Source organism: Pristiophorus japonicus, chromosome 8, assembly GCF_044704955.1.
Source record: "Pristiophorus japonicus isolate sPriJap1 chromosome 8, sPriJap1.hap1, whole genome shotgun sequence".
Lineage (NCBI taxonomy): Eukaryota > Metazoa > Chordata > Chondrichthyes > Pristiophoridae > Pristiophorus > Pristiophorus japonicus.
Window position 1 is genome coordinate 99,720,261 of NC_091984.1, and position 23,118 is coordinate 99,743,378.

Here is a 23,118-nt window from a genome sequence, read left to right on the forward strand (position 1 = left end):
AGCCGTTCCAGACGGCGGGAGAGAGGGAGGGAGGGAAGGAGACAGAAGGCTGCAGGAAGCCTCAGAAATTGAGGAGCCATTTCCCGACGGCAAAAAGGGGAGGTCGTCGGGAAACGGCTGCCTCAACTTTCTGAGGCTTCCTGCAGCCTTCTCAGTGCTGATGTGCTGATGGCAATGTGCTTTTATTAAAAAATGTTCAAAAATTTAATAGCCACAAAGAACTACAAAAATGGCCGAGTGCCAATGTTTCCTTCACACTGAGCATGCGCGAACGCTCCAACGCGCAATCGCAACGTTGCCGGCAGGAAAAAAACTAATTTAAATAGTACCCGCCCCCTCCCACTTACAAATTCGGCGCGAGTGTAGGCTCCGCCCCCCTGGGCGCCGCGCCAAACAGACAAGGAGCTGCAGGGCGCACCAGAATCGCGCGTTTTTTTTCCGGCGCCGTTTTAGGCGTGAAAAATGGGCGCCCAGTTCGGAGGGGCGCCCGTTTTTTATCGTGTGGAAACTTGGGCCCAAAATAGGTGCAAATTCTTTCTTCCTTTAATACATATGGGACACTTAACAAGAAATGTATGTCCAGTAAAGCAGGGTCTCTGAATTTATGTTATTTATGTAGCTATTTTACTTTACCAAGAAATCTGGTACAGTGATAATTGAATTGTTAATTATTTTTGAAAAAGTGGAAATTGACTTGTGTAGAATTTAAATTTTTTTATATTACACTTGAAGAGATACTTTCCTATTGTTCAATTTTGCCCAAGCCCGGTTTTTTGGGTATTGCCAGAGTTATGCCCATTTTTCTCGGCCAGAAATGCGACAAAAATATTTGTCCAAAGTTTCCCGCTATATTTTTCAAATTTGGCGCCACGCAGCCTGCCCAGTCACCTCAGGGAGTGGAGCCTGCTGTCTGTACCGAAAAGCGATACCGCACCTTCTGCGCATGGGCGGGGAAAAAAAGGACATTTTTGCTGTCATCCCAATGAGCGTACATGCGCAGTACAGCTCCGGGTCTGCAATCGGACATTTTTAAAGAGCCAGATGTGTGTGAGAACATTGAGTGCTGTGTCAGAGCATTGGAAAAATTGGAGCTGCAATAGAAGATGCAATGCGGTGCAAGGACCAAGAGTTTCTTACAGGAAGAAGTGGAGGCACTAGTTATTGTGAATGAGAACAGATGGCAGGAGCTGGACACCAGCAGAGGTCACATAAAAGTTCCACCCAAAGAAATGAAGAAACACTGGAACCAAGTTGCAGAAGATTACTGTGCAATGGTGACCACCCCGAGATCTGGAGACCAGTGTAAAAAGAAGTGGCAGGACCTTGGTCAAGTAGTTAGTGTAAGTAATATTTTCATTTATTCAATGGAATTGCAATTGTAAATGTGATCACCTGTATATGTCTCACCCAGCAGAAAGACACCCTCGCTAAAAAGTTATATTTTCCTCTTTGCAGAGGAAGATGGCACATAACAAAAGGGAAAGAACTCGAACAGGAGGAGGCCCGGCAAATCTGCAGCCACTGACACCCTTGGAAGACAGGTTCGCTGCTTTGATGGGTCCTGCCTGGAGAAAAGCAACTACCACTGCACAAGCTGGGCTCACACTCGAGGGAGAGGGCAAGTCCTGCAAATTCCACAGTCTGGCTTTGCTAAATGTTAAGTACTACGCGGGCTAGCCATGCTTTGGTTCCTGGGGATGTCTCTGTCAGCTACGCTTCGGTTGATGCAATGTGCTATCATTCAGCGTGATTCTTCAACTCAGCCTGCTGCCTGCACTGTGAGGGCCTAATCATGCCACCCATCCTGCCCCCTCCTCTGCTGCTAACCATTTGTCTGTGTTCTGTTACATTTTGCAGAATTTGAGGCCAACCCTGATGATGCAGAAGAAGATTCGGATGAGGACGAGCCTGAAGAGGAGAACATCTTCCATTCTCACCCTCCAGACTAAGAGCATGGGGGTGAGGGGGAGGGGGTGGAGATGGATGAAGCCCCCACTATTTTACTGACTTTGAAGGAGGTGCAGGTGCCGCCCATTGAGATGTCAGCCCCTTCCGTGACTAGTGGTTTGAGTGTTGGTGGGACATTCCATGGTTTCCTACCATCCGAGGCTGCGGGTCCCAGTGGTGGGGTGCAGCGAGGCACACCCATGGGGAATGGGGAAGGAGAGCTCGACCGCATTCTCCTGAGATGCTTCAGATGATGGCAATGAGTGGGGAGAGCACCTTACCCGATCACTCCTGGACACCATCAGTGGGGTGGGTGATGAGGTAACGGGGCTGTTGGGAGAAGTAACAGCAATCTCACGAGAAATGGGAACGATGTCCGGGACCATGAGTGAGGGAATATCTCAAGTCAGCTGAAACCATGTCAGTGACCACGAGGGAGGGAATGTCACAGGTAACTGATGTACTGTCAGTGAACATCAGGGAGGGAATGCCAGAGATTGTGCAAACACTATCAGTGAACATGAGGGAGGGAATGTTGCAGGTAGTTAGAAACATAGAAAATAGGTGCAGGAGTAGGCCATTCGGCCCTTCGAGCCTGCACCGCCATTCAATGAGTTCATGGCTGAACATGCAACTTCAGTACCCCATTCCTGCTTTCTCACCATACCCCTTGATCCCCCGAGTAGTAAGGACTTCATCCAACTCCTTTTTGAATATATTTAGTGATTTGGCCTCAACAACTTTCTGTGGTAGAGAATTCCACAGGTTCACTACTCTCTGGGTGAAGAGGTTTCTCCTCATCTCGGTCCTAAATGGCTTACCCCTTATCCTTAGATGTGACCCCTGGTTCTGGACTTCCCCAACATTAATAAGAACATAAGAATTAGGAACAGGAGTAGGCCATCTAGCCCCTCGAGCCTGCTCCGTCACCCAATAAGATCACAGCTGATCTGGCCGTGGGCTCAGCTCCACTTACCCGCCCACTCCCCATAATCCTTAATTCCCTAGTTGAGACACTGTCAGGGCGCATGAGGAAGGGAATGTTGGAGTTAGCTGCTGCAATAAGGCACCACGCCCAGACCCCGCATCCATTGACAGAATCAACTGCCACTCCCTCTCCAATCCCCAGACCTGCCTCTGAAGAGCCCCAAGCCGGGCCCTCCACATTGCTGCCTGCCAGCCCCCCCCTCAACAGGTGCGCACTACCTGAGATCTTAGAAAGAATAAACTTGGTACCAACCCCAGAAATATTGTGCCATTGCCTGCGGGCAGGGGTGGTGGAGTCACCGAGAACAAGCGCAGCGGGCAGTCTTAGAATAAGGTGGAGGAGCGATGTGTGCAGCCTTTCTCTGCTGCTGTTGTTGTTATTATTATTGTTACTGTTGTAACTGTTGTTCTCAAATTAAAATCTTTTTGTAATTTATGTAAATTTACAAGTTTAAAAGTTAGTAAGTGATCTTAAAGTTTGTAAGTGATCGTAACTGAAAACTTAAAGTTTGATACAAGAATAATTTTATTAAAGTTAAGTTAAGTACAAAGAACTGTTTGTTAAACTTCTGAATAAAATATATTTTACATTAAACAAGAATCATTTCCATTATTTATTCGATTATTAACACAACTTTTGAAGTAAATAAGTATCATTTCCATTTTTTGTTCAATTAACACAACACAACATTACGGAACAGGTCCAAACAGTAAACACGGTCTGCTTTCACCAACTCACAGATCTCAGTTACAACTTCTTTGCAGAAATGCAGCCTTCCGACACAGTCTGCTCAGGTGCAGGTATGAACGTCTGTCTCAATGTACCCGACATGGGTAAGGCCTCCTGCATAGCACCCTACGGGCTCTGAGGTTCCTCATGCGATGACGTCGAATCATTTGTCTCCTCCATAACACCAAGATGCAGAAGGCTCGCACAAGGTATGGCATTGTCAGTATTGCCCCCATGGTTAAATTTTACCTGTGCAAGAAGCTCAAACCGGCAGGAAAGCAGGCAGGACAGGTCCTTTGTTGTCTCTCCCCAATGTCTGTATGGACCACACCCAGATCTCAGCAGTCTTGTGACTTCTCCGCCCCCCCCCCCCCCGCCCCCGGGTTCATTGCAGTCTTGTGACTTCACTCTTCCCCCTACCTCACCCCCGCCCCCGGCCCCAGGCTTGTTTTGCAGCTGAGCCCCCGTGTCCGGGCACAGGGCCGATTCTGCCGGCCGACGCTATGACCCTTCAGTCCTGTTTGAAGACATTCGGTGGTGGCATGTGAGTAAGAAAAACAATGAAGACTTCCAAATTCCATGAAACTTCCATGTACTCCGTTGAAAGGTTAAAAAAAATCATCTTTATTATGGATATTTAAAGTGTTCTTGACTCCCTCCAAAAACTTTGATGAAAAACAATGGCTTTTTTCAGTGTCGATTTCTCAATGTGTGCTGCTTTCTGTTAACTCACCAGAAGGTTTTTCGGGAGTGGCCAGATACGCCGACCAAGCAGAAAATGTTTTTGGGCAAACTGAAAAATGATCAAAACTGGCGCAGACATGACATCAAAAAAACCAAATGTAAAAAAAACGTAACTAACTCAGTTACACCGGCGCAGATTCTGGGGAAACTTTGATTTAAATACCTACGCCAAAAAAAACGGCGCATGGCAAAAAAACGGCACAAAAGACCCGGAAACATTTTCTGGTGATTGGAGGGAGTATTTCTCTCTAAGAGTGGATATGATGATTGCAGTTAATGTTAAGAATAAAATATGATGTAATTTTCCCACATTTTATCCTGCTTGTGCATGATGCCTAGCATGCACCCCTACTTGGAACTCATCCACGGCAAACGAGCCAAAGGTGGGCAGAGGAAACGTTACAAGGACATTCTCAAAGCCTCCCTGATAAAGTGCGACATCCCCACTGACACCTGGGAGTCCCTGGCCATAGGCCGCCCAAAGTGGAGGAAGTGCATCCGGGAGGGCGCTGAGCTCCTCGAGTATCGTCGCCGAGAGCATGCAGAAATCAAGCGCAGGCAGCAGAAGGAACGTGCAGCAAACCAGACTCCTCACCCACCCTTTCCCTCAACCACTGTCTGTCCCACCTGTGACAGAGACTGTGGTTCTCGTATTGGACTGTACAGCCAACTAAGAACTCATGCTAAGAGTGGAAGCAAGTCTTCTTCGATTCCGAGGGACTGCCTATGATGATGATGATGATGATGATGATGATGATGCATCCCTTTACAGATGAGAGCAAGACTTCTCCAGAACTCAATGCCATAAGTTATTTTAATATTGGTAAAACAAAATGCTGCCGTGACTAGCTATCACTCCAATATATATCTAACTGTTGGGAATGAGAGTTTTGTTTGGTACTCCGCCCTATTGCTGGATTGTGTCAGCCATGGTTTAATTGACAGCACTCTCACCTTTGAGTTAGAAGGTTGTGGGTTCAAGTCCCAGTCCAGAGACTTGAGCACAAAAATCTCGGCTGGCACTCCAGAGCAGTACTGAGGAAGTACTGTACTGTCGGAGGTGCCGTCTTTCAGATGAGATTTAAACCAAGGCTCCATCTGCTCTCTCAAGCGGTCATAAAAGATCCCATGGCACTATTTTGAAGAAAAGCAGGAGAGTTATCCTCGGTGTCTTGGACAATATTTAGCCCTCATCAACATCACTAAAACTGATTATCTGGTCATTATCGCATTGCTGTTTGTGGGAGCTTGCTGTGTGCAAACTGACTGACTCGTTTTCTACATTACAACAGTTCAAAGGTAGTTAATTGGTTGTAAAGCGCCTTGGGACACGGAGGTCGTGAAAGGCACTATGTAAGTGCATGTCTTTTTTAGATGGAGCAGCATACATTATGGCACTGACTGGAAGTTTGAGCCGTACCACCCTGCTTCCTGACAGAGGGCATTGAGCTACTAATATAGGGGAAATGGTGGGCAAAAGTAAATTGTTTTGAAATGAGTTGTCAATGTAACTACCAATGGTTCTTTCAATGTTGCTCTCTTTTCCCCCCAGAGGAAAGTGGAGTTGTTATCAAAACCTTAGCCTCTCATAAACCTGGAGTTGAAGATACAACCATAGCAACATATTCTGGGCCTGGTAAGCATTCATTTTATTGAGTGAAATTCCATGACAACGTAATGTAAGCTTGAATCTCCATTACCTGCTATATGGAGAGACTATCCCCTCCCTGAGTGGATAATGCAAATCGGCAGATAATTGACAGTATCCAAAAGGGCATAGCAATACCCTAAGCACAGTACTGAAAACAAATACAGATAACAAAAATATATTACTAGTTTTCTTCAAGAAAATATAATGAAGTATAAATGACAAAAGTGCATTGAGTTGACAGAATTGTCCAAGGTCGTGTCCTGTAAGGATTCTGGCAGATAGTCAGGATAGCAGGTAATAGGAGTGTGCATAATGGCTTTTCCACGATACATAATACCAAGGACTTTTTCAGCTGTTGATGCAACCAGGAAGGGCGTAAGGGGTGACTCTTTCCATCAGTGAATAGTGAAATTAACTTTAATTACAAAGAGCTTTTAAAAATGGTGGTACTTCATAGGAAGATTCAAAAGTACAGGAGTGTAAAAGACTTTCTAGTTCTTCTGTCTGGTCCCAAAAACTCAATCGCCCATTTCCTCAAATATAGAATCAATTCTCTCTTGAAATATTGTGCCCCAACTGCCGATCTGGGCTGCCCTTCCGCACATTCCATCATCCTCTGTGTAAAGTGATTAATTTTAAACTATCAGTGCATTTTCTCTCTCTCACGCTTTGAGCCCTTCTCTGGGTTCCACAGTTTGTCAAAATCTTGAACAAATTATTAGGGTTCAATTTATCTATGCCCCCTAATTTTCTGCACTGCCTTCAATGTTTGGATAAAGACTGTGGTTCTCGTATTGGACTGTACAGCCACCTAAGAACTCATGTTAAGCGTGAAGCAAGTCTTCCTCGATTCCGAGGGACTGCCTATGATGATCCTTGTTGTACTTTGGTTATTAGAATTGAGCCAGTAACCCAGGTGTGCATTGTACAGAAGCAAAATAATGTGGATGCTGAAAATCTGAAATAAAAGCAGAAAATGCTGGAAATACTCAGCAGGCCAGGCAGCATCTGTGGAGAGAGAAACAGAGTTCACGTTTCAGGTTGTTTCTTCAGAACTGTTCTGATGAAAGACCATCGACCTAAAACGTTAACTGTTTCTCTCTCCACAGATACTGCATGACCCGCTGAGTATTTCCAACATTTTCTGTTTTTACTTGTGCATTGTACAGACTGCTTTACATTTCCTGGGTGTTATACTGTATGGCCCTGATATTTGCGGGGAGCGAGGGTGAATAGCAGACAGGAAACCCTAAAGTACGTGTTTCTCAGAAGACCTGATTTTAATTTTGGGCACCATTTCCTGGCCACAGCCAGTCAGCCTCTCCATCTGGCTGGCTTTCGGGCAGGTAGGCCTGCGGCTCCAGGCCGCAGCCAATGAGAGGAGGGAGGGCCCAGAGAGATCTGTAGGGAGGGCGGAGAGATCGATTGAGGGGTCCAATTGTTGGGGCAGGGTGTGAGGGGCAATCGCTTGATCACTTGGAGTTTACCAAGTTCGCTTGGGGGTCAGGAGAGAAGCACTCCTGCTCATCCTGGCCCACAAGCAAGGCTGGAAAGGCACTTACCTGATGGATCTGGCCATTATCGCCTCCCTTCAGCTGCCAGATTTCCTGAGTCCTGTGACACGTTAAATCTGAAACTCAGCTAAAATATGAGGCATGCAGCCTCATTTAAATATTTAAATTATGGGCAAGCCTCCGAAGAATAGGTTAGTCGCGCATCCCCCAACATGCCTCCGTTAAAACCAAATGTGGGCATATCGGAAGGAAGGTTGGGGTCAGGTTTCCCCATGATTGAAATTTTAATCCCCATACGTCCTGAGGGGTTAATATTAAACCCCCTCTCCCCTTTATTTGTGGCTATACACTTGTGATATCCTTGCTGCTGCTGCACACCAAGCTATTTGGTTTCAATAAACTATCCTCTCCTGTGTTGTATCGTGCAGCTTGTAGCCATTTAGTTTCTATTCCCACAGATGCTGCCTGACCTGCTGAGTGTTCCCAGCACTTTCAGTTTTATTTCAGATTTATAGCATCTGCAGTGTTTTGTTTTACTTCATTTCCCCACTGTTTACTTCTTTTCCCTAGTCTTTACTTGACATTTTTCTGCATTAACGTCCATTTCTCATTCATCAATCCATCTTCCCAGCCTATTCAAATGCCTTTGTATACATTTGCCTCTTTCCAATTGTTAACTCCCACCGCTGCCCCCCTCCCCCCCTCCAATTTGATGCCATCTACACTCTAAACTCAGCTCCAAATCATTTAGTACACTATATTAAAAAAAAATTGTTCTTACACTAATCTGTGGAACATCCTGCTAGTAACCACTTGCTTTGTTGATGTAGCTCCATTCACAACCACCTTCTGCTATCTCTGGTGTACAAGTCAGAGGAGATTATATCAACACTGTACGGTACTCCGTTGAGTCCACACTTTGGGCTGGATTTTTGGCTGATTTGCGCCCCATTTAGTGCCTCGACGGGGCACAAAAATGATTTTTTGGGGCGTGAAACGAGGCGCACAAGATTTTGCGCTTGGGCGGAACATTTACCAATGGTTTTGCAGCGGCACTAAAACTTACTACCCCACCGCTGTTTTGACCATTTGGATAACATAAATCGTCATGCATCGCTGCGTTAGCGCCCCAGGCGGAACTTTTGGGCATTTCGCCTGATTTAGTATCCACCCGAGGACCTGCCAGAAAAACCAGATGGACCCAGGGCGCTAACGGCACCATGTTGAAAGCGGAGGAGAAAGTTGCAGTTGTGAGTGATTAAAAGGATTGGGAGAAGAACACTTCGTTACTGCACACTTTTGATTGTGAAGTTTATGTGAGTTTCTAGTTTGTTTTATGAAGGACATTTTAAAAGATGGGGCCATGCTAGGTCGGGAGCCAGTAATCCTGGCTGCTATATTCATATGGCTTCAAGCTGGAAGAAGGCTTATTGTTGATCATTTGCCGACGTATGGGGAGGAGGCCTTACCCACAACAATTTTACAGGGAACATCGCTCATATCTTCATTTCTCTGAGGCACAGTGCGTTAGAAGGCTGCGATTTCGAAAAGAGGCGGTCACAGAGACAACAGGACTGCACTGCCCGTCGAGGTGAAGGTGACTGTGGCTATGCCTCCGGCTCCTTTCAGGCATCAGCAGCAGACATAAAAACATAAGAAATAGGAGCAGGAGTAGGCCATTTGGCCCCTCGAGCCTGCTCCGCCATTCAATAAGATCATGGCTGATCTGATCATGGACTCAGCTCCACTTCCCTGCCCACTCCCCATAACCCTTTACTCCCTTATTGCTCAAAAATCTGTCTATCTCCGCCTTAAATATATTCAATGACCCAGCCTCCACAGCTCTCTGGGGCAGAGAATTCCATAGATTTACAATCCTCAGAGAGAAGAAATTTCTCATCATCTCAGTTTTAACTGGGCAGCCCCTTATTCTAAGACTATGTCCCCTAGTTTTAGTTTCCCCTATGAGTGGAAATATCCTCCCTGCATCCACTTTGTCGAGCCCCCTTATTATCTTATAAGTTTCAATAAATCACCTTTCATTCTTCTGAACTCCAATGTGTATAGGCCCAACCTACTCAACCTATCCTCGTAAGTCAACTCCCTCATCCCCGGAATCAACCTAGTGAACCTTCTCCGAACAGTCTCCAATGCAAGTATATCCTTCTTTAAATACGGAGACCAAAATTGTACGCAGTACACCAGGTGTGGCCTCACCAATATCCTGTACAGTTATAGCAGGACTTCTCTGCTTTTATACTCCATTCCCTTTGCAATAAAGGCCAACATTACATTTGCCTTCCTGATTACTTGCTGTACCTGCATACTAACTTTTTGTGTTTCATGCACAAGGACCCCCAGGTCTCTCTGAACTGCAGCATTTTGCAATTTTTCTCCATTTCAATTGTAATTTGCTTTTCTATTATTTCTGCTGAAGTGGATAACCTCACATTTTCCCACATTATACTCCATCTGCCAAATTTTTGCCACTCACTTAGCCTGTCTATATCACTTTGCAGATTTTGTGTGTCCTCCTCACAATTTGCTTTCCCATCCATCTTTGTATCATCAGCAAACTAGACTACATTACACTCAGTCCCTTCATCCAAGTCATTAATATAGATTGTAAATAGTTGAGGACCCAGCACCGATCCCTGTGGCACTCCACTAGTCACTGTTTGCCAACCGGAAAATTACCCATTAATCTCTACCCTCTGTTTTCTGTTAGTTAGCCAATCCTCTATCCATGCTAACATATTACCCCCAACCCTGTGAGCTTTTATCTTGTGCAGTAACCTTTTATGTGGCACCTTATCAAATGCCTTCTGGAAATCCAAATACACCACATCCACTGGTTCCCCCTTGTCCACCCTGCTCGTTACATCCTCAAAGAACTCCAGCACATTTGTCAAACATGATTTGCCTTTCGTAAAATCATGTTGACTGCTTGATTGAATCATGCTTTACCAAATGTCCCGCTACTGCTTCCTTAATAATGGACTCCATCTGGCAGCACGCTCCAGATTGCTGCATTTGCTAGGTGACTAATGCACTGTACGCATGCAGAATGGACTTCATAAACTTCCCAATGACCAGGGAGACCCAAAATGAGAGGGCTGTAGGTTTTGGACGATTTGCTGGCTTCCTGAAGGTTCATGGTGCCCTTGACTCTCCGCACATTGCCCTGCGCGCGCCTTTACAGAATGCAGAGGTTTTCCGAAACTGAAAGGGATTCCACTCCATGATCATACAGATCGTCTGCGACATACTCAGCGCATCACGGCAGTCAATGCCCAATATCCAGGGAGCATCCATGATGCTTTCACCTTGCGTGAGACACGCATGTTCCAGCATCAACCACAAGGCAAGAGCTGGATGCTCGGGGATAAAGGTTGCAGCCTCGCCACCTGGCTCATGACCCCCCTCCGAAACCCTCAGAAGCCGAGCATCACTATAAACGAGAGCCATGCAGCCACAGGCAACATCATCGAACAGACAATTGGAGTGCTCAAGCAGTGCTTCCGATGCCTGGACCACTCTGGAGGCTGCCTGCAATACTTCCCTCAGCAGGTCTCTGAGTTCACTGTGGTGTGCTCCATGCTACACAACTTAGCCATCATGAGGGGACAGGAATTGCCCATGGGGATTGCAGGAGAACCTCAGGAGAAAAGTGGGGGAGGGGGGGGCGGAGGAGAAGGAGGAGGAGCCTGGCGAGGAACCCACACCGCCACCACAGGGGAGGCATCGTGGAGATTTCGCCGCTGCAAAACCCTTACATCAGCAGCTCATAATTGAATGCTTTGCTTGAAGAGTGAACGGCACATTTGAGCGTTGCCTGGCCACTCTATCCCACCATGTTGACTATTACCCCTCTTATTCTACAAATGAGACACTATACAGAAATGGTTAAGGTGAACAAAAAAAATTATTAAACATTGTACTATTGTAAACTTTGTAACCTTTATTGTGAGACTTAAATAAAATAAAATAAATGAGCTGCATCCAGCAGTGTGATTATTAAACAACATTATCAACAAAGCAACATAATCCAGTGTGATACTTTAACATAATCTGTAACATAATAATGCTGTAACATAAAACATACGATGCATGCAACATCAACAACATAATGCAGCAACATCATATCCTGCCCCACTATTTTTTCCCACCGTCTTTTGCCCCCCCCCCTTCTCCTTATCACCCTCCCTTGCCTGCTGCTCCTACCTAAAGTGGCACCAAGATGGCATGCAGTAAGGCTGCCAGAGCACTGCTGTGTTGGGGGGGGAGAGACAATGGAGACGCCGTCTGGGAACGCACTGGAACAGCTCATGGCATGGAAGGCCCGGCTTCTGATTGGCTAGCCTCTTCATCGGCGTGGCCAGTCACAGGTGGTTTAGGTGTGACAGTGGGGGACGCAGAGAGTATGGCGACAGACATGGACTGCGTCACCTGCCCAAGCTGAAGCAGAGCTTGAGCCTGTGATGCTCCATATTCTGCAAGGGTTCATGCCACACTCTCTGGGACTCCACTGTCACTGCTGGAGGCCACCAGCCTCGTGTGGGCAAGTACGGCCTCACTGGTATTCACGGCTTGCACTGACAATCTGTGACCCTACCTCCATAATGGTCGCTTTCAGACTGTCAATGCTGGTGGGAATCCTACCGAAGATATCAAGGAGCTGATGGCAGCTGGATGCTCTCCCTGGACATTCTCACCATGCCCAGTTCCACGTCTGTCTGTCTGTCAGCAGACCGACTTTGCCGACTCACCCTCTGGAGAGATGGCATGCAGAATTCAACCCCAGCACTGCATTGCTGCATGCCACTGGTCCCAGGAGCCACTATTTCGTCGAACCCCAAGAACGTCACTTTGTCCTCAGAGGAGCTGAGTGCCGATGGTGGAACAGGGGCAGATGGATGCTGCACCGGATGTTGCGTCGGAGTCGGCTCATCGGTTTCCTCCTCCTTCAGACAATGGCCTGATGTGGAGTGGTCCCTTGAGTGTTGCTGCGTCTGTGGCTGGTCATCTGGAGGTAGAAAGCAACAGACGAGTGGTTAGCAGCAGGGGAGGGTGACATGAGGAAGGTCGCATTGCAGAGGTTCATTTGAAGGACCGCCGCTACTCCATTATATCTAATCCAGCGACACTGCAGGACATTCCCCAATCTAGCCCAGGGAGTGTGCAGGACATTGCCCCAACCCAGTCCAGGGAGTGTGCAGGACATTGTCTCAACCCCAGTCCAGGGAGTGTGCAGGACATTGCCCCAACCCAGCCCAGGGAGTGTGTAGGACATTGCCCCAACCCAGTCCAGGGAGTGTGCAGGACATTGCCCCAACCCCAGTCCAGGGAGTGTGCAGGACGTTGCTCCAACCCAGCCCAGGGAGTGTGCAGGACATTGCCCCAACCTAGCCCAGGGAGTGTGCAGGAGATTGCCCCAACCCCAGTCCAGGGAGTGTGCAGGACATTGCCCCAACCTAGCCCAGGGAGTGTGCAGGAGATTGCCCCGACCCAGCCCAGGGAGTGTGCAGGACATTGCCCCAACCTAGCCCAGGGAGTGTGCAGGAGATTGCCCCAACCTAGCCCAGGGAGTGTGCAGGACATTGCCCCAACCTAGCCCAGGGAGTGTGCAGGAGATTGCCCCAACCCCAGTCCAGGGAGTGTGCAGGACATTCCCCCAACCTAGCCCAGGGAGTGTGCAGGACATTCCCCCAACCTAGCCCAGGAGTGTGCAGGACATTGCCCCAATCTATCCCACGGAGTGTGCAGGACATTCCCCGACCCAGCCCAGGGAGTGTGCAGGACATTCCCCCAACCTCGCCCAGGAGTGTGCAGGAGATTGCCCCAACCCCAGTCCAGAGACACTGTCATGACATTGCCCCAATCTATCCCACGGAGTGTGCAGGACTTATCCTCTATCCGAGCGGGGGTCTGTGTCCCCAGTAGCAGCTGCCTGACTTGCGACATCGAAGAAGCTGCCACTCTCCTCGATGTCCGTGAGTGGCAGGGTCTGAGGCGGACTGCGGCCTGTCCGCACCTGCTTGCGGCGATTATAAGACTTCTTGGCCTGCAAAGATGAAAATGGGAATGGTTACAAGAGGGTCCATCTGCTCTTGTGGTGCAGATAGCCGCCAAAGTACTTATACCATACTGTCTGAATGTAATATACATTCCTCTGTTTAATGGCCTTGGAAGTTGCACATGGTTCATCAGGAGGACATTGAAGTGGGGAGGGGGTGACCTTGCAGTGATAAGACCATGATAGGTGTGTCAGATGTGTACGTCGCTGCAACTTGACAGTAAACTTGAACTCATCTAAAACTCTGCTGCCCGTATGCTAACTCGCATTTACCCATCTCCCCTGTGCTCGCTGACCTACGTAGGCTCCAGGTCCGACAAAGCCTTGATCTTAAAATTCTCATCCTTGTTTTCAAATCCCTCCATGGCCTCACCCCTCCATATCTCTATCACCTCCTCCAGTCCTACAACCCTCCGAGATCTCTGCGCTTCACCAATTCTGGCCTCTTGCGCATCCCCGATTTTCTTCACCCCAACATTGGTGGCTGTGCCTTAGGAACATAAGAATAGGAGCAGGAGTAGGCCATTCGGCCCTTCGAGCCTGCTTCGCCATTCAATAAGATTATGGTTGATCTTTAACTCCTCCTCCCCGCACAATCCCCATATCTCTTGGTTCCCTTAGTATCCAAAAATCTGTCGATCTCTGTCTTTAATATATTTAACAACTGAGCATCCACAGTCCTCTGGGCTAGAGAATTCCAAAGATTCACAACCCGTTGAGAGAAGAAATTTCTCCTCATATAGGATGTTTTGTGTGCCCCGTGTCTCTATGACTTTCCCTTGAGTCGACCCGTGCTTTAAAACTCCCCGGTTCGGGTTGTTTCCCTTTGGACAGCCGGAACTTTTGCCAATAGTTCCTGCCTAGCCCATCGATTAGCGGGTAATCCCACAGAGAGAGAGAGAGAGAGAGAGAGAGAGACCGACCAAGGTCAGATAGGTCTTCTCCTATGCCCAATGCGCAGCGTCCCCAGCAGGATTACTGTGTAACCCGGCCGTGAGCAGATGCCACCCGGTTGGTCTTCCGAATTATACCGCGAACCACAAGTCCCACAACTCCCAGGTTCGGACCCAAGAAGTTACTATGAATAGATTATAATTGACTCAGACAAAACGAAACGGTTCAGGTTGGTCAAAGATCGATTCCTTTTATTACACTCACAAAACGACAGCCCCTACTCCTCTCGCTTACGGCTTAAAGAGTAGGTGACTGTGGACACTAGCTTAAAACCTTGGACTAAATACCCACCCACCCTGTCGGTTACGCCGAACCAACCCCCTTCCCAGAATCTAAGTCTAGAAAATGGAATCTCTCCCAGTTGGTCAGAACCCACACTTGGAATCCTCCTCACAGTCAAACGCTGGCGGTCTTGGGATTTTCCAGAGGTGTATGTTGGATATAATTACCAGCCCTTGTTGTTGATTCACGCGGCCCTGGGTCCGTTCAACTTTAAAGACAAAACCGTGCCTAACAGAGGCATGCAATGAGGCCTAGAGAGTAACGTTCAGGCAGTACGGCGAGGCACTCACTTCGGGCATTCCTGGAGCGTTGATGGACGCGTAGCCACGCGGGGAACCTCGTTCCAAATGGTAGAGAAAAATAAGCCCTGAATCCCCAAAGTTCAGCATATTTATACCCTGTATTATACACAAAACTGGCTGGGCGATTCCTGGTTACCATGGTCGCAGAGACGCTAGTTGGTCTTCCTGGAGACATCTCTGTCCTGGATTGGTCATCTTGATGAAAACAATGGTAAGCCATTTCTGTAGGTGAGCAGTTCTCGAAGTGCTAACTGTTGAGTTCTTGACTGCTCCTTCATTGAAAGAGTCCAGAGGTGTTACTTTTGGCCTGTAAACCTGATTGTCCATCCAGACATCCCGGCTCATGGACAAAAGTTGTTTTTCCACAAATCACACGAAGTTCGAAATGAAAAGGCCCCTTGCCTTTCATGATGTCAGCATTGAGACTGGTCCCATGGCAACCCAAAAGACAGACAGCTCCTGCTCTACTTCACAGAAAACAAAAATCAATCCTTTTAAAGTCCAAAAGTCCAAACTCCATTTTGAAACGCAATCCATGTGCTCCTCCATTTTAAAAGGGGACACAGAACCATTTTAAAAGTCCAAAAGTCCTTCTGGCCCATACACACACTGATGTTTGCACCGGCCAAATCCTACACATATCAGTCCAAACTGACTGACCCCTTATTCTGTGACTGTAACTCCCAGACTCCCCAGCCAGGGGAAGCATCCTTCCAGCATCTACCCTATCAAGCCCCTTAAGAATTTTACATTTCAATGAGATTTATACATTTCAATGTTTCTCTTGTGTCTTGATGCCTTCAGTTGCGTGGGACCGAAACTCTGGAATTCCCTCCCTAAACCTCTCTGTCTCTCTCTTCTCCTTTAAGACACTTCTTAAAACCTATCTCTTTGACCAAGCTTTTGGTCACCTGTTCTATTAGCTCCTTATGTGGCTCAGTGTCAAATGTTGTTTATTGCTGTGAAGTGCCTTGGGATGTTTTCCTATGCTAAAAGCGCTATATAAATGCAAGTTGTTGCTGAGATTCACGAAGGTCACTGACAGATTTACTTTTATGTTGTAGCCAGTGTAATTCGGACACATTCGGAGCCGATGTTGTCGTCATATAAAATCACTGTTGCTCTATTTTGCCTGCGGTGATGGATGTCAGAACTAGTGATTGTGTCATATGAATTGTTACATTTGAAAGTCACTAAATAACTCCCTGCAGCTTTAATAGACTGAACAAGCTAGGTCTCTTTTCTCTAGAAATGAGAAGGCGCGGGGCAGTGTTCCCTTTAAGCCGTACGGCCACAGAGCAGTCTCGAGCTCACGGCTTTTCAAGTGGAATAACCGCGCATGCACGAAAATTTGAATGGGCTGCGCAGCCATTTAAAGGGGCCACATACCCAAAATAAATTATAGTGAACATTGCTAAGGGATAACTTGATAGAGGTCTTTGAAATTATGAAGGATAGGGTAGATGTGGAGATGTTTCCACTTGTGGGGGAAACCAAAAGTACGGGCCATAAATATAAGTTTGTCACTAATGAATCCAATAAGGAATTCAGGAGAAACGTATTTGTCCAGAGAATGGTTAGAATGTGGGACTTGCTGCCACATGGAGTAATTTAGACAAATAGCATAGATGCATTTAAGGAGAAGATAGAGAAGTACATAAGGGAGAAAGGAATAGAAGGTTATGTTGATAGGGTTAGATGAAGTTAGGCTCATGTGGAGCACAAACAGGTCTGTGCTGTAAATTCTATGTAATACACATGAAGTTACGATTAAGCCCTTGTTACTGTTACAGTGACACAAAGTGCTATATTGCATGTTACGATACTAAAACGAGCATTAGCATAAAGTATCCAATGGATCAACTTCTATGATTTTACAGAGTATCAATCACAGTTAGGTCAACATAATTCAGTCTGAGTCACTTGACTTGGGAAGGTTAAGTTTATTATACTGAAATCAGGAAGACAATTGTTCTAAAAATTAATAGCTTGTTCAGTTAATTTGCTCTGTGCGCTGTGTGAGTAATGAGTGTGTTTTGCATCTGTGCTGCAATGGCCGTGACCCATTAGCTGTTCTTGTCACCAATGAATATTCCCAATTTCCATTTTGGCAGATAAGCGGAAGGGTAATGACGTGTCAGGGAATGCAGCAAAACGTCAAAAAGGAGATATTCCCGTGGAGCATCCTCCCTTCTACTATAGTATCCATAGGCACAGTATTCGAGGAATGAACATCCCAAAGTAAGGACATTATGTTTTTTTTTTCTCTTTCTGTCCATTTTCAAACTCTTCCATTCTAAGGTTTCACCAGTCAGTTTGGCTCTAGCAGCTGCCAGCAACATCTGCTAATCAACTTTGTTGAACATCGGCTGTAGTTCAGAGGTTAATGCTGCTCTTTTTTAATGAGGAACTTCTTGGAGTCTAGTTATATGGCTGTTCCCTATACCTATTAAGTAGTCAGAAAATGATGGAATATTATATTTGTAAGAGACATTGTCATCATGGATATTACATTTTTATTTGGTTTCCAGCCAAAATCTATATTTATACATATTTTAAGAGCTAAGTTAATGCCTTCTTCAGTATTCAATGTGCATCTATCTTAAATCCTAGTCCTTATATCAAATGACTTCTCTGTCGATCAATCGCTAACTTAATAAATTGAAGTGCAGGCAAATAGTAATGCTGTCGTGACAGTGCTTCTTTAATATAGCAGATTGGTTTTTTAACTGATCAATGAGTCAATTTTTTTTTTAAAGAGAGAGAAAGGAAAGTAGGAGAGAATAAAACAGCCATTTAAAAATAAAACTCTGGTTCAAGAACAGCTCTTCAGTACACCTGTACGTTTTTTTATTCAAATGACACTTCTGCCACTGCTGTATCTTTGTAGCAATTCTAAGATTAATCCTTAAACGTTTTGTCGTGTCCCAGATCCGTGCCCACCACTCACGCAATTCTGTTTCAATCCCTCCAATCAGATTTCTGCCCTTCCCACGGCACCGAAACAGCCTTAGCCAAAGTCATGAATTACACATTCTATCACTGTGACCATGGTGCATTATCCCTCCACGGCCTCTCTACAGCCATTGACATAGTCGACAGTACCATCCTCCTCCAAGCCACTTCTCCATGGACTGCTCCTACTCGGTTTCATTCTTACCAATTGATCATAGCCAGAGCATCTGTAGCAGTGGCTTCTTTTCCCACCCCTGCATCATCCTCTCTGGATTCCCCCAAGGATCTATTCCTGGCCCCTTACTCTTCCTGATACAGCTGCTTGGCATCATTATCTGTAATTGTGAATTTGCCTTCTACAGTTACACCAATGACACCCAGCTCTACTCTCTACCACTTCATGGGTTCTATGCTGTCAGACTGCTTGTCAAACATGCAATCTTAGATGAGCCATAATTTTCTCCAGCTAAACATTAGGGAGACAAAGCTATTTTCTTCAGCTTCTGCCACAAACTCTGTGCCCTTGCCACTAACTCCATCCTCCTCCTTGGCCACCGTCTCAGGCTGAGCCAGACTGTCTACAGTCATGGCATTCTTTTTGACACCGAGCTGAGCTTCCAATATTCTCTGTCTACTTCTACCTCCATAACGTTGCTCACTTGCACCCATCTCAGTGTGTCAATCTCTGAAACCCTCAACCATGTCTTTGTCACCTCCAGACTCAATTACTCCAATGCTGTCCTGGCCAACCTCCCACCCTTCAGCTTCGTAAACTTCAGTTTATCCAAAACTCTGCTGCCCATATCGTCTCCTGCACGTGCCCTGCTCACCCATCACACCTGTCCTCACTGACCTACTTTAGATTCCAGTTATCCAGCACCCCAAATTTAAAATTTACAATATTTTATATTCTTCCATAACCTTGCCCCTTTATCTCTAACCTCCTGCAGCCTGAGAATCCCATCACTCAAAATCTTCATTCCTCTGATTCTGGCCTCTTGTGCATACCACCCATCACCTCACAGCTGTTCCCTCAGCTATAGAAACATAGAAAATAGGTGCAGAAGTAGGCCATTCGGCCCTTCGAGCCTACATCACCATTCAATAAGATCATGGCTGATCATTCACCTCAGTACTCTTTTCCTGCTTTCTCTCCATATCCCTTGATCCGTTTAGCCGTAAGGGCCATACCAACTCCCTCTTGAATATATCCAATGAACTGGCATCAACAACTCTCTGCGGTAGGGAATTCCACAGTTAACAACTCTCTGAGTGAAGAAATTTCTCCTCATCTCGATCCTAAATGGCTTACCCCTTATCCTTAGACTATGTCCCCTGGTTCTGGACTTCCCCAACATCGGGAACATTCTTCCTGCATCTAACCTGTCCAGTCCCGTCAGAATTTTATATGTTTCTGTGAGATCCCCTCTCAATCCTTCTAAACTCCAGTGAATACAGGCCCAGTCGATCCAGTCTCTCCTCATATGTCAGTACTGCCATCCCAGGAATCAGTCTGGTGAACCTTCGCTGCACTCCCTCAGTAGCAAGAACGTCCTTCCTCAGATTAGGAGATCAAAACTGAACACAATATTCCAGCTGAGGCCTCACTAAGGCCTGTACAACTGCAGTAAGACCTCCCTGCTCCTATACTCAAATCCCCTAGCTATGAAGGCCAATATGCCATTTGCTTCACCGCCTGCTGTACCTGCATGCCAGCTTTCAATGACTAATGTACCTCGACACCCAGGTCTCGTTGCATCTCCCCTTTTCCTAATCTGCCGCCATTCAGATAATATTCTGCCTTCGTGTTTTTGCCCCCAAAGTGGATAACCACACATTTATCCACATTATACTGCATCTGCCATGCATTTGCCCACTCACCTAACCTGTCCAAGTCCCCCTGCAGCCTCTTAGTGTCCTCCTCAGCTCACACCGCCACCCAGCTTAGTGTCATCTGTAAACTTGGAGATATTACACTCAATTCCTTCATCTAAATCATGAATGTCTGTTGTAAAGAGCTGGGGTCCCAGCACTGAGCCCTGCGGCACCCCACTAGTCACTGCCTGCCATTCTGAAAAGGACCCGTTTATCCCAACTCTCTGCTTCCTGTCTGCCAACCAGTTCTCTTTCCACGTCAGTACATTACCCCCAATACCCTGTGCTTTAATTTTGCTCACCAATCTCTTGTGTGGGACCTTGTCAAAAGCCTTTTTCACTCTCTGGAATTCCCTCACTAAATCCCTCTGCTTCTCTACCTTCCACTTCTCCTTTAAAACCTCCTTAAAATTCACCTCTTTGACCAAGACCCTTCCTAATCTCTCCTTTGGCTCAGTTCCATTTTTTTTTACATCTCTGAAGTGGCTTGGGACATTTTTCTATGCTAAATGCAAATTGTTGTCATGAAACCCTTTGTTAGTTCACTTGGCTAGATTTAACATTAGCATGGTAAATAGTTTCAAATTTCTGCCACTTGGTTCAGGTAAGGGCAAGTCAGAAGAAAATATTAGCTGACAACTTTGTTATTTGAAAGAACCTGTCTGATGTAATTAATCGAAAACTATTGTCATAATTAGCTGAGAAATCTGAACTCTTCAGACAACAGAGAAAAACTCAAAACAGATCTTACCTTGAGATGTTTGTATATCTGCCTATCTTCCCATTTTGTCTGGTTACGCGATTATAAAGAATTTAGCACAAAAGGCTTTCCAATGATAAGAACAGAAAATACTGAAAACACACGGCAGGTCAGTCAGACTTTCACAAGAAAATTAGTTTAACATTTTGGAATGTAACCCTTCATGAGTTCTGTTGAAGGTTCTCAGCTGAAATTTTAACTTATCTATTTAACGTGCTGATCAACCATTTGCATATTCCCAGCAAGTTCTGATTTTATTTCAGATTTCCAGCATTCACAATCTAATTTTATCTCAATTATCCAGAATATTGGTTTGAACACATGGACCATCGCTTTTAGTTCTATTATCAAAATAGGTTAAAAGAGCTGGGACTCTATACTTTAGAGAAGGGTATACTAGGGATGATTTGATCGAGGTTTATAAGATGATGAAGGGAAATGATTGTGTTTGATTAGACAGTTTGTTACAATTAAATAGGTTGGGGAGGAAAAGGGGTCACTATTTTAAGTTGTATAACGCCAGATCTAGGTTAGATATTAGGAGGTAGTCCTTTTCCCAGTGGACCTCTTGAACAGACTGCCAGCTTGTGCGGTGAATGCTGATTCACTGAATTCCTTCAAGAGAGAGCTGAACCAGTTTCTGGTTGAGGCAGAGATCACCTCATACAAAGGTAGGTACTGTTTAGAATTCAGGGCCAGAGTGATCCCGTGGATTAATTTCAATCGCCTAAGTCCGTCGGAGAGCAATTTCCCAGATGTTTTTTTCCCAAATTGTCTAGAGTTTTTATATCTCTTTGCCTCGCCTAGGAGATCACATGGTTTTGGTTGGGAAGGGCCGTGTATATATTGTGTTACAGAAGGCATCACAATTGTGTGGGACAGGTTGGATGGACCAGAGGGTCTTTTCCTGTCCGTCGTTGTTCTTTCGTTTGTAAAGTGTTTTCCAGTCAAGTACTGTGCATAATGTTTCACAGCTGGGAGCCTTTTTTGTTGGGGAACCCAGAGGAATGGAAGTTGTCAGATAAGGAGGAAGAGGAAGTCAATACGTTCCTTGTCCATGGGAAATAAATTTGCAGTGAACTGACTTTTCTTCAAAACAGCCAGAATGCTTGGCAAGAGAGCCAGCTGTTAAAGACAGCATTTTCCCATTTGGGTTTCCATGTGCCGCATATTATCCATGGCTGAGTGCAAGTAGCGAGCCTGCTCTCAGGTTTCTGTCAGTGCTGCTCTGAAACTCGCTGCTGGGATGCTTATGAGCGCACCCTGGCGATGACTCACTTTTATTTTCGATCAGTCTCCCCATGGGGCAGCACCTGGCTGTGCCATGTCACTTCCCCATAACAATGTGGAGGAGATCAAGACCATGATGTAATGGGGAGAGTCACAAGCATTAACCAACAGCACACCATCCTGAAAATTACTAATTTTAAATGATTTATATGTTGTTAAAATAGCATCCAAAAATTCTCTACAAATGGAAACAGCTTCGCTCTAAATCCACTGAATAAACAAACTCCATATGGTTAGAACTTTCAATGCTGTGACTAACCCTTTCAGTATTTTTTGTTTCCTCCTGCAGTTCAGTTCTTCGAAAATAATCTGATTTGCCAGCTTAAGCCTTAGACTGCCAGCAAATCCTGGAATTTCAAGGGTTCTGGGACCAGACATTTTTCCAGCTACCAAACTATGATCTGAAACAAACCTTGATATTCCAATAATGAAGCTGATGAGGTGTCAGAAGCAGTTTTATGATTGTAATATTACCTTATACTTCTAAAACAAAAGGAATATTTTCAACATTTTGCCTTCTGCCTTCCCTTTCCTATACGTTCTCTCTCTTAATGATTTAAAATTTTGCTTTATTTCTATCTAATATACCTATTCTTTCCATTGTAACGTTTTGTTAAAGTTAGGACATTTTAATTATTTTTCTGTGTCTCACTTCATGTTCAGTTAAAGGGGAGGGCCGCTGTGAGTAGTTTAATTAAGCCCACTGGGCCACCAGGGAGGGTTTCGGCCAGGCCAGTGGCCTGGCACCCAAGAGGGGGTGCACGGCTGTCTGTTGGCAGCCTGGCCGAACCCGTGGCCACTTACTATCAGGCCGACCTCGGAGTGGGCCGACCTCGGAGTGGGCCAACAAATAAAATAAAATGGAGGCGCTGGCAGCGCGCCCTCCCCTTTAAGGGTGGACGCGCCGCCACGCAGGGGAAAGCAGTCAGTGGCACCGACTGGGGGCGGCGCTGCTCCCGCGGGGCAATTTCCCCAGGGAGCGGGAAGGGGGTTGGTGCCGGTCGGTGGGGGCTCGGGCCGGGAACACGGACGGCGTAGTGATAATCATCGT

At 46.0% G+C, this 23,118-nt stretch overlaps 1 protein-coding gene across 5 annotated transcripts in view; it reads left to right on the forward strand.

Moving 5' to 3' along the window:
• The window catches only part of trmt1l (tRNA methyltransferase 1-like), a 155,237-nt gene that overhangs the window by 127,906 nt on the left and 4,213 nt on the right, over positions 1-23,118 (forward strand). For all 5 annotated transcript variants that reach the window (XM_070887175.1, XM_070887170.1, XM_070887171.1 and 2 more), the window contains 2 exons: positions 5,961-6,044; positions 17,302-17,428. In XM_070887175.1, the coding sequence (XP_070743276.1) occupies positions 5,961-6,044; positions 17,302-17,428 (211 nt within the window). The remainder of the gene's footprint in view (positions 1-5,960; positions 6,045-17,301; positions 17,429-23,118) is intronic.